The 12,441-nt window shown below is 34.4% G+C and overlaps 1 protein-coding gene across 2 annotated transcripts in view; it reads right to left on the bottom strand.

The window, feature by feature from the left end:
- Positions 1-451: 451 nt before the first annotated feature.
- Positions 452-12,441, bottom strand: part of LOC133187147 (uncharacterized) — a 38,615-nt gene continuing 26,625 nt past the window's right edge. Inside the window, exons 1-2 of one of the 2 annotated variants that reach the window (XM_061322507.1) lie at positions 949-1,222; positions 461-778 (exon numbers count right to left, since the gene is read on the bottom strand). In XM_061322507.1, coding sequence (XP_061178491.1) covers positions 587-778; positions 949-1,200 — 444 coding nt within the window. In that variant the 5' untranslated portion in view covers positions 1,201-1,222 and the 3' untranslated portion in view covers positions 461-586. Of the gene's footprint in view, positions 779-948; positions 1,223-12,441 lie in introns of those variants that run through there. The other variant, XM_061322506.1, reaches the window with a different exon arrangement.

Here is a 12,441-nt window from a genome sequence, read left to right as displayed (position 1 = left end):
AAGATATTTACACAAGTCTAATAAATAATCAAATTTGAAGTAATACTAATCATAAATCTTGTAAAAATTTTGTAATAATCAAATTTTAAACATTACTTTACACCAATTTTGTAAAATTTCTGTCATATGCTTTAGGTAAAATTGTATGCAAATAGATATGAACACCATCCAAACTTCAAATCATACAAACGCTTTTATTACACAATTCCGATAATGATTTCTGATAATGATTAATTTGTATTTTTTAACTATGTACATTTCATGTATGATGGAAAATATAGATAACTCATAAGATCGCAAGTAAATGATTTCTGTATACCGCATTCAGTAAAGTGAAATGCATGTATTACAATGTGCATTTAAAAATTCGTCTATTTCGTACTCGATTTTTCCCAAAGATGAATAGAATATCAGTATTGAACAGAGTAGAATATTCACATAAAGATGTTGATAACACCACAAATTTTATCACGTATTTCTAACTCTGATAACTATGTTTTAGCAAACATCACAACTAGCTAGCAAAGGAAAAGGACACAAGTATGTTTGTTATAAATCATATCCACATTCTAGAGTCAGTGTGAATTCAAATGTCAAAAATGAAGACCTCGCTACTTTCGTTGACACGGATTCCAACAGATCCGTCTAGAAAGAAATGAATTCTGGGATCGTGAAGACAGATGAACTTGCCTGGACGCACATCTCCCCAAGTAAAATATGGATATGGATTATCGTAATCAAGGTAAAATCCAACATATATTTCAGCATTATTTCCATCCTAAAATATATTGATCGGATATATAAGATTAAAATATTAATAAACAACTTTGTGTAGTTTTAAAAGATTTTTCATATGATTTTGAATGATTTTTTTAATGTTAATTTGGTTTTAATATTTTTTTCTTCATTTTCCTCATGCAAATTCGTTTACAGAATAATGTTACTTACTTGGATATACACACAATGGCGCCCTCCATAGTGGTGATATCTAGAAATAAATCCCACGAAGGACACTCTTGCATTACCAAAGCTCAAAGGAAACTCATTGGGTATTTCTTCAATATCCTCGATAATATACTGCATGGGGAACTTCCGCTCCACGTAAAGTTTAGCTTTTCTTCTTAGGTCTTTTGTTGTTGACTTTCGCATAGAAAGATCGGCAGAATCTGTTCTAAACATCGTTGACGGTCCAAACTTCATGTCGTGTCCATTATCAAAAGGTGTAAAACTATTACGGCTTTGGATAGCTTGAGAAGACACTCTGTCTGATTTAGACTTTTTCAGCTGTTCCTTATATCCATCAGTCTTTATCACGTCAACAATGTCCTTATTCTTTTTGCATATGGTCATATGGTCGGGCCAATGTTGTCTTTGACACGATTTCGAACAATAATCGACAGCCAGGCAACGTCCACACTTCTTGAGTTTTCCTATAGTTCCACAGAACGCACATAATGCATTCGAAGCATGGTCAGTCGAATCGCTCAATGGCTGTTTACTAAGTTCATCAAAAGAGGAATCACTTTCTTCATCACTTATCACTGTCTCTCCAGCATTCTTCAGCTCATTACACTTTGATTTGTGGTTCGTTATCCAGTCCCTTTTCTGACACTCTCTGCTGCAGTAGTACACCAGGAGGCATCGTCCACACTTCTGCATTCCCTGCCTGTGAATTCCACAGTTTTTGCATCTGTTTTCCATTTTGATCTGACAAAAATTTGTTCATGAACGTTTAAAATGTTTTATTAAGGACATCTTTGATTAATCAAGTCAAAGCTCTGAATGTTTAACTTTGACTCTTCAAATTTTTACTCAAGTTTAAGTTTAATTCATTATACCCATGTAAAGGTTTAAGAATCTATCAAATGAACAAAATAGTCCTTGTGCATGCTTAACCACTACTAATGATCCTCTCAAAATTAATCTTCACTTGGAAGAGCAAAGCAGAGCACTTGCACCAAATATACAAAAATTGAAAGAAATGTCAAATTAGAGTTAATACCATAAGCTAAATTGTCAAATTCTGGAAAAAACTACGATATTAGATGGAAAATTAACACTTTGACGTAAAATGTGAAGATAAAAAAAATCAATTAATTATTTTTTCTTGTACATGTACTTTTTATTTATTCGAGAACTCAAAGTAAAATTACATCCAAATATAATTGTTTATTTTTATTTATCTTTAATATAAAAAGTAAAAATATCCTCATAATCTTATATTTGCTTAGATTGATCTTTTGTATGTTGTATAATTTTTCTATTGTAGGATTAAACTTTCTTTTTGAAAATTTTATCGATGTGTAAACTCTTGACATTTTACTCACAAACTGAATAAAAGTGCGAAGCAGTTTTATGTTAAGTTTGTGAGTAAAATGTCAAGAGTTTACACATCGATAAAATTTTCAAAAAGAACGTTTAATTCGTATAATTCCAATTACGAAGTTTTTAAAATTATTTCTCTTTGAAGCCTCCATACAATCCGTTATTTCTGTATACATCGTGGGATTACTTTATGTCACGATGTGGAAATGAAACGTAATCGAAATGAACATCGATAAAGTTTAACTTAAATTGTCAAAATATTCAATAAAACAAACTTATAAAAACTCTTCGAATATTGTTCAAATCAACGAATATTGTAAATACAAGTAGACCAGAAGAATTTGTCCTTGACCATGTTGACCATATGGAGAAATGATGTACAGTTTATTCATGAGGTTGCTCCCACGTGATTTACTTCTCATTAATATTCATAAGATCCTGCATAAACTCGAAATACTCCATTTCTTTAAATTTTTATATTAAAACCTTCAAAAACAGTTTGTTTTGTTTTTAAGCATCCGTCATAGTTATTTGGGCAGAATTTTGGGTTATTAACAGTTGACAACTCATGAAACCATCTTTTTTTGTTAATAAGTATGTCACACTGATTCAAGAAATTGCCGTTTTCAAATTAAAAAGGCGACCGTTATTCTTCATGAAATGATAAATTATCTGTATTTTATAAAAAAAAAAAACAAACAAACAAACAAAAAAAAAACACACAAAAAAAACAAACAAACAAACATTCGTCTGTACCTAGTAATCGGCGGAAGAACTCTGTCAACTTGCAATAAACACATACATTTAATCACCAAAAATGATAAAGACACCAAGTCTGTGCTCTTTCCTTCATTCAAACATTATACTCTCGCTTCGGAATTTCAAATCAAAAAGGCGGTCGCATCTTTCACTTTGGCATCAACAATATTGTTATTTCCGGTAGAAGATATTAAGAAAAATCTAAATATCGGCGGAAGAACTTTATCCGAAATAGTTGTATATAAAAATCTGCGGTTTTTGTTCGTTCTCTATATAAAACTTTATGGAATCTGTCGCCATTATAGCTCCAATATGGCCGATATGTAAATATAAAAGAATGAACACTATTTCTCCATATGCATTCACGATAAACGCTCTAAGATGAAAGTAGCATACCGACGACACTCTTGATTTGCTCTGGTTTGTGTAAAGACGGTACAGAATATAGAATGAAGAAATACAAATTTGATGCTAATATGGCAAGATTCTAAGGTACGTTTCTCTTTCCTATCAGCTACCGAGAACTGAGCTGATTAGGAACGACGACAATCATATGAGATTTAGGCCTAAATAAAAATTCACACTCGTGATCTGACAGTGACATAAATATAACATTCCCGTCGGTCAATCCTGTATCAGTATGTTGTCAGTATTGATTTTATTTAATTTAAAGTTTCTGTAATCGTTTAGCTAAAACAGACTAGAAGTAACGATTTGTCTTTTTTACAATAAAAGCTACATGTAGGCCAAGAAAGTAGTTCTGGTTGAGAGATTTATCGATGTGTAAACTTTTTCTTGAATTTGTTCTCGTCCAATCTAAACACAGGAAATCTATAAATAAAATTAAGATTGGAATTATTAATTAATAAACTATTTTCGTCACATTTCAAACTGCTAATATTATGAATGTATGAAATATATCTTTTGTTTAAAACTTGAAATAATTTCTGAAAGAGAAAGATAAAACTTTAAATGTTTAATTTGTTGTATTTGCTTTACATACATTAATCCTACCTCTTTCTCCTCTTATCCCCAGTAAAGTTATCGTAAAAAGAGTTACGCAATATTTATAAGAAACTAAAGAGAAAGTACCTATATGTATGTACAGAGAAAAAAGGGTACAGTTTTTTGAAAAGCGACCTGTTTACGAAAATCCTTAATAAAAAGAAAGTACCGTTAAACTGGTATATTGATCATACATAGCATAATTATCCGGACAGTTTTGAGTGATCTTCAGTGTACTTTCACTTTCACCCTAAATTCTTTTTAGTTAAATATAGAAATTATGTACTATGTTATTTTTGTTTCTTACAATTTATCACACATAGACAAAATAGACAATCCAGTTTTATTCACAAACTTGTGCTGAATATAAAGTTTGATTATCTGATAGCAGTAATATAAACATTGTTGCATTATCATGTTATCGAGAATAGTCCTTGTATATGTTTTATATAGAGTACCTTTGAACGAGTGTATCTTCAGATATCAGACGAGGGGGCTTGTCCCCCTCGTCTGATATCTGAAGATGCACGAGTTTAAAGGTACTCTATATGTTTTGTATCATTGTTCTCAGGTATTGATCTATGATCTATCAAATTTACGTTAATAGCACTTAATTCAACTACATATTCTCATGCACTGAATTAGCCATGATCTATCAAAATTTCATCATACCATCATACCATTTTATATAACCAATGAAGAAAGAGCACGTGATTCGAAAAGTAAAGCGCGCTGCATTTCTTGTACTTTCTACGTCGTCCATTCATATTCTGAACGCCATGGAAGAAGGTTATGCTTTCGCAATTCTTATGGACACGGAAACCGAAATTATGAAGGAAAATTCCTTAGATCAGTTAGGAAACCAGATGCAGGTTAAAGATTCTTTGGGAAGTATGACGTTTGATCTACGGGAACTAAAAATTAAACCTTTTATGGATTTCGATATAGGAGATATTTTAGACATGATGGAGACTGAGTTGAGTGCGCTAATTTCACCAGTCCCAAGGTCGAGACGATTGATTGATTGTATATTGTTTTACGTCCCATTTGAGAATTTTTCACTCAAATAGAGACGTCACCACATACCGGTGAAGGGCTTCAAATTTTGACCTTTCCTCGGCACTCAGGGCCATTGAGCAGTGAGGGATCTTTATCGTGCCAACGCCTGCCGTGACACGGGACCTCGGTTTTTAAGGTCTCATCCGAAGGACCCGCAACTTTCACTTCAAAGTGCCGAGCGCATGGCGAAGGAACAGTTGCTACCTATTTTTTTATCGACTTAGGTCTGTCGCGGCCGAGATTCGAACTCACGACCTCCCGATCACGGAGAGAGCGCTCTACCGACTGAGCTACCGTGAACGGTAGGTCGTGACGAAGACGAAAAATGAAAGGTTTGTACAAGTGTCCGATCATGAAATTCAGCGTTTGATAGACTCTCAGAATAAATCCATGTAACGTTCAAGCTAAGGAGTGGCGTGCTGCATGGGAAAATGTCAACTTTTGACCGAGATGAACAGCGATTCTCTTAATTACTGGATGCAGCGATTTGTGTTGGAATTAGAAAACAAGGAATATCCACCTCACCCCCTGTACTACATTGTACGTGGTTTGTTACGCTTCAAGTTTATGAGAGACGAAAAAATTCATTTATAAAAATGTGCTCGTGTGAATTTCGTTTTGGATTTTAAAAAAATTGACGTGCAAAATTTAGAATTTTTTATGTAGACCTAAGGAAAGGTATACCTTCACTATGTTTATATGTGTTTGTATTGTGCTCATAAAGTCAGCTACTTTGTTTATATTCTTTTTCTTTATCAATGTAAGGTCAAGGAATTGTTGCATCATTACCCTGGTGTGTTCTATCTTGATAGAGCATGGTTGTTAGAGCACAGTTAGTCATGGTGTATCAAAAATGAAAACACAGTGGACATCAAAGGAAAAACACCGCAGCAATGATACAAAAATATATATATTTTAAGCTTCCTTTGCACCCTGTCCAATGCCAATTAGCTTACTGAGTTCCATTCCGTGTAATTTCAGTGAATTGAATTTCATCAGGACTACTCTTTTGTCAAATACTTAAAAAAAAGGGGGGGGGATATTTTCCGCCAATTCCTTGTGATTATATATTCTTCATATTGTACTTCATATCTTTGTAAATCATAATCAATGCAAGTTCCATTTCTCGTTTCAAATATTTCATTCAATAAGGATTTCAATGAAATATATACAACAAAACAGTCATGTTCATCTATGAGTTTAAGTCGTGTAGACAAGGTTAACGCTAGATGGTACAATGTTACAGGTAGGCGAACACGAGTTATCGTTCATAGTACGAGTTATCGTTCATTATGTAGTAAATCTATTCACTCGTACGTGGAATATTCGACATGTGTTAAAATACATGTATACGGAAATAAATGAAATATTCTTAATTAATATTAATATTCACAGGTAATCTTTACATTTATTTCACTGGCAATTTACAATTGGTAATTATATATTAAGTCGCACAGGTAAAAGTAGAAATACTAATCCATAAAAACAATGTGTCCATTTGAATTAATCATCAAATATGGATAAAATGATGACAAGCGTGGATTTATTCAAATTCAAAATAAAATTCGTTGAACTATATTATTAGATATATTTTTTTTTTTTCAATATTCATTTGTATTTCGATTGATGCAATGTTTATGTGTATTGGGAATAGAAATTCCGCGGGGGGTTGGGGGTTGGGGGGTTATTATCCCCTGCAAACAGGCACGTATCGTTACAAATGAACATTTAAAAAAACATATGTCTAGAGGCTGCTTTAAGATCCCGCCCCCATTTTTACAGCCAATCCAACCCTGATGACCTATGCTCGGCACTTAGATCCATTGAGCAGTGAGGGATCTTTTTCGTGCCAGCACCTAGTGAGATACGGGACCTCGGTTTATATGGTCTCATCCGAAGGACCGGTCTCCACGTCCCGCAGTGGATCAATTCGAACCCGCGACGTAAGGATCAACTCCTTACTCCGCGACTCTAGAGCAGACGCTCTTACAAATGCACCATGCAGGCAACGATTCCATAATTGAAAGATGGATTTTTTTTTTTTAAATCGACTCAAGTTGTAAGATAGAAATTACTGTAGTAATATTTTTCTTGATTTTAATAATATACTCATACCTAAACTACTACTGAGAAATATGCCTATATTAGTAAAGAAACATTTTCTATCTTCTTTTGATTTCAAAGGTTTTTTTAATTTTATTTTACCTGAATGTCTTACTTAGCGCCAAGATTTTTCACATAAAACTCACGGTTTACCGAGGTATATCCGAACGCAATACAGCAAGACATTTGTTAATCTATCAACTTATATTCCTCGTCATTTGCTACTCCCAACTTTTCTAGCTCATGTACATTTCACACTAGGTGATTTCGAGCTATTTTTTCCCTCGAAAGTACAAATTTATATATTTCTAAGCAATGCACCTAATTTCTCTACCTATTTTTGACAGGTATCAGATTAATGTTAGACATTTGTTTGTTTGTTTAATGCCCCTTCGAGATTGTTCACTCATATTGAGACACCAGCATTTACCGGGAGGGCTGCAAATTTAGACCTGAACTTGGCACTCAGGGTCTTTTTAGCAGTGAGGGATTTTTTTCTTCTTCTACCGCGATTCGGGACTTCTGTTTATACCGTATTGTCCGAAGAACCAATCTCTACGTCCCGTGAAGTGACAAACATAGGGATACTGTCTTGGTCCCAGATGGTTTTTTCCAAGCTATACGTACCTTTAAATCAGCTAAAAACTAGCATAATATACACTATTCAGCTATATATTTTGGACAGTCCCAGATTAATTAACATTGCAGATATATACTAGATTTCAAATGATTTCTCTTATCTACGCAGTGATGAAGCATCGTTTTTGAAAGGGGGGGGGGGGCAGAGAATAAAAAATTACTTACCTGAAAAAGTTGACAAGCAGATAAAAAAGAAGGAAAATTGCCCAAACTCGAAAATCCTATTTCGTGGGGGCGGTGGTGGGGTGTATAATTACAACATCTTACAGTACCAAATTTTATTAATACAATACTACATCATCCGTATTTGACCTTTACTGTAACAAATAAGTGGGGAGGGGGAGGAGGGGGCAACTGGCCTTTCAAAGAACATTTTCAATAGAAAGAAGTTATGTTTGGAAAAAAATGGGGGGAGCCCCCCCCGCCACCCCCCACCCCCGTTCCTACGTGCCTCCTACGTTAGTTTGTACATGTTTCAGCTAATATTCCTGCAAAAAAGACTAATATTCTTACAGACCTATGACAGTCAAATGGTTAATCAAACATAAAGATATTACGCTCTCTCAAAATGTTTCTCCCATGCATTTACGAAGAATGTGCATGCTGAATTCATTTTAGCATATCCTGAAAAAATTACGATCTGAAATTCCAGATCAGTAGACGCTTCTAATCAAAATACTCTTGCTTTTTAGAAGATTAACATGAAAATATAGCCCTGATCGCAGATAATTGTAGCTTGTACCAGCTTAAAAAACTGTACAACATCCACCATTTCTCTACGTACTCTGGACGGAAACAATATTTATTTTATTTAAGAAAATAACCTTGATCCCAGACACATTTTGTCACCTACCTCTAGTTTCATCAAACTAATAGTCCAATACAATACCCTACCTTCTATGGAGAGTCAAAAATAAATTTAACCTGAAGATATGTCCCTGATCTCAGAGCTTTCTCCCACCTACCTGTACTTTGTACCAGATGATAGCCCTGTTAAACATGCGCAACAATCCTATCTGCCATTGATACATGCAGAATATATTTGGTATTGATAATATTACCTTGATCTCGAAGTGTTTCCCCAACTTACCTGTAGCTTTGATCAGTAAATAGTTCAGGTCAAAACTCGGAAATACCCTATCTTCAATGGAAAGTTACTAGGTAAATTTTACATGAAGATATGTCCCTGATCTCAGAGCTTTCTTCCTCCTACCTGTGCATTGAACCAGATAATATCCCTGTTAAATATACGCCACAACCCTACCTTCCATTGATACATGCAGAATATATTTGGTATTGATAATATTACACTGATCTCGCAAGGTTTTCTCAACCTACCTGTAGCTTGTACCAGCTAAATGTCTAGGTCAAAACTCGGTTATACCCTACCTTCTATAGAAAGTCAAAAGTTAAAACTTACATCAAGATATGTCTCTGACCTCAGAGCTTTCGCCCACCTACCTGAACTTTGTACCAGCTAATATCCCTGTTAAATATTCACCACAATCCTACCTGCCATTGATACTTGCAGAATATATTTGGTATTGATAATATTACCCTCATCTCGAAGGGTTTCCTCAACCTACCTGTAGCTTGTACCAGCTAATAGCTCATATGAATACTCGGTAATACTCTACGTTAAGGGGCCAAAAATCATAGTGTATTTAGAAAGGTCTTGTCACAGGCAATACATATGTGTAATATGAAAGCCCTATCTCTTCTCATTCAAAAGATATGACCAAGGATAATGTTTTTGTGACGGACGGACAGACTGACAGACAAATGAGATTTAATGTCCCCTCGCTTTCGTGAAAGCGGGGGACAATAACATTAGTAGGGGTGCATTTGGCAAAACACTGCCATTCTTCTATTAAAATGAGGGGTACCCATTTCTTATCCGCAACTCCTCCTATACCACTGTATAAAATTTAATGATACTTTCACAGATTCTTTAATACCCATTGTACACCTCTTATTTTAATTTTTGATCAGACACTTAGGCCTCCCATAGCATAACATAGATTTTGCTATTATAATAGGTATAAACCTACATGTGTCTGAGGCGCGGGGTATCATTTTGTGAGATCAGTGCTCACAGTACCTCTAGTTTACAAATAATTTATTGACCATGCGACAGAAATAAATTCTTTAAATAAAATTGTTTATGTCCAACTTTAACAATTAACTCTTCATGTCAAAATACAAATAACCTCATAAGTAAGGGGTGTTTCTTAAAGGGCTGCAAGATTGGTCATCCTCTTTTGTTTGTCTTTGACATGTATGCAGACAATGCAGTCATGTTGCAGCTTCTCCTTTTATGTATTTTCAGTACATTAATTCCACTGTCAGTACCTTTCACATGTTATTATTCAGGGACCAGAAAGTACAAAACATTTTTGCTCACAGTTAAAGGGGAGGTGCGTTGCTAAAAGCAACACCTACATGGATGATAATTTTGTTTGACATTTTGTTTAAACTGCTCCTGTGATTGACAAATTCCCTTTTGAAATCTTTAAATGTATCAAAATATTTAAATAATTCAATGTGACAATTCTATTAAAAGGAAGTGCTAGGACTGAGCATCCAGTTATTTAAATCTCTTTCATGTTTTGCTGTTCTGCTTGAGGGCTTGGAAAGGTCATCTGCCATAATCAATTGACTAATCTTGTCATAGCTACATTTTAATTATAAATTCCCATGTAAAGTTCATTGCATGTAAAGAACCGTTGCATATGTAATGATTGTTATGATTTGTACTGTATATAATAGATCATGGAAACAAAGAATAACTCAAATTTGCTCAAAACTTAGCTTCACTTGGGTAAAATTTAATGTTCAATGGAAGTTCTATTGTTTTCGTTGATGATCAGTTGTCAGGCATTTCTCTGTCTATTTTACTGATAATACGTCATCTTTTGAACTACTAGTAGTTAATAAGGGGATGTCTAGTTTATGCTCAATGAGCAAAATTGCTGCATGTACATGTATAATTAATATTGTAATTTTCATTCTATAGACTACACTCCACCTTGGTGACATTCTTGATAAGCATTTCGAATGCTTCAAACCCATACCTGGGCTTTTTTAAAAAAATGTACTTCTATCCTGTTCCCATGATCTTTCATTTAAATTGTAAATTTTATCAAACACCCATAACATAAGAATATTTCTTCCTAATTTGCCAATTTCTTGCAGGAATATGTAAAGCAGGCTACATTTACATCTCAAAGATTATTAAATACTGAAATGGATAACTTACTCCTTGAGTATCCTCTGTACGTTTACCTATTTGTATCTTATGCTACATTGAATTGCAAATACTGGGAATTATTAAGGCCAAAAATAATAAATTGTTTTAGTGATAAAAGAAATACTAAACAAAGAAGGACAATCAGGATTTTTATGCCCCCTGATCGAAAGATCCCGGGGGTATATTGTTTTCGTCCTGTCTGTCTGTCTGTTTGTCTGTCTGTCTGTTGTCAATTTTAACCTAGCCCATAACTATTGCGCTGTCAAGGGTAAGGCTTTAATATTTAACATGAGTGTTCATTATGACAAGACCTTTCCGCTGGTACAGATATTTTTGATCATGTGACCTCAACTGTGACCTTTGATCTACATTTGAAACCCTTAAAACATCATATAAGTGTATACCACTTCAGTCTACGTCCCACTCCAGAATTGTGTTACCATCGGGGGCATAGTGTTTCACAAAAACACGTCCTGTGTTCCAATGCAATACTTAAAATAATTTTATTAATTGTTACAAATTAGTCTGTATTATAAACCGTTTCACTTATTCCAAAGGTTTAAATATATATGTACGTATTACTTGTTGTAGTTTATGCAGTATACTTTATAATAAAATAAGCAATCATCATATGGTAAAATTTATGTTGAATGATAAATAAATTTTTGGTAGAATGGGGCTGCAATACCTGACTCATGTGTTGATGAAAGAGGCAATTGTCTTGGGAGTAGCACTGTTAACTTGCCTTGCATATAGAGCTGCTCTTAAGAGATGTAAAGTAACAGAGAAAACTGTCAGGACAGATATTGAAAAGAAAATTTAAAAACAAGATGTGTTTGTGAAACACTGATGCCCCCGTATGGCAGCTTATGGCGAGCTGCCATACGGGGGCATCAGTGTTTCACAGGTCAAAAGGTCAAGGTCAAAAGTGTTGGTACCCAAAGGAAGGACTTGTTACAAGGAATACACCTGTGAAATATGAAAGTCCTAGTTCTTACTGTTCAATAGTTATGACCAAGGTTAAAGTTTTTAAAAAGTGGGTCAAACTCTTAGGTCAAGGTCAAAAGGTCAAAAATATTTATACCAGCTGAAAGGTCTTGTCACATTGAATACACATGTGAAGTATGAAAGCTCTACCTCCACCTGTTCAAAAGTTATGGCCAAAGTTAAAGTGTGGTATTTTTCTGTAAAAGTACCTGTAGGTCAAACTCCAAGGTCAAGGTCAAGAGGTCAAATTTGGAGGTACCCAGAGAAAGGTCTTGTCACAAAGAATACACCTGTGAAATACGGAAGCCATAACC

This window comes from Saccostrea echinata, unplaced genomic scaffold (genome assembly GCF_033153115.1).
Source record: "Saccostrea echinata isolate AGI-Se365-2 ecotype Australia unplaced genomic scaffold, CSIRO_AGI_Sech_v1 ptg000014l, whole genome shotgun sequence".
Classification (NCBI taxonomy): domain Eukaryota; kingdom Metazoa; phylum Mollusca; class Bivalvia; order Ostreida; family Ostreidae; genus Saccostrea; species Saccostrea echinata.
This window is presented reverse-complemented; position numbering and strand designations above follow the sequence as displayed.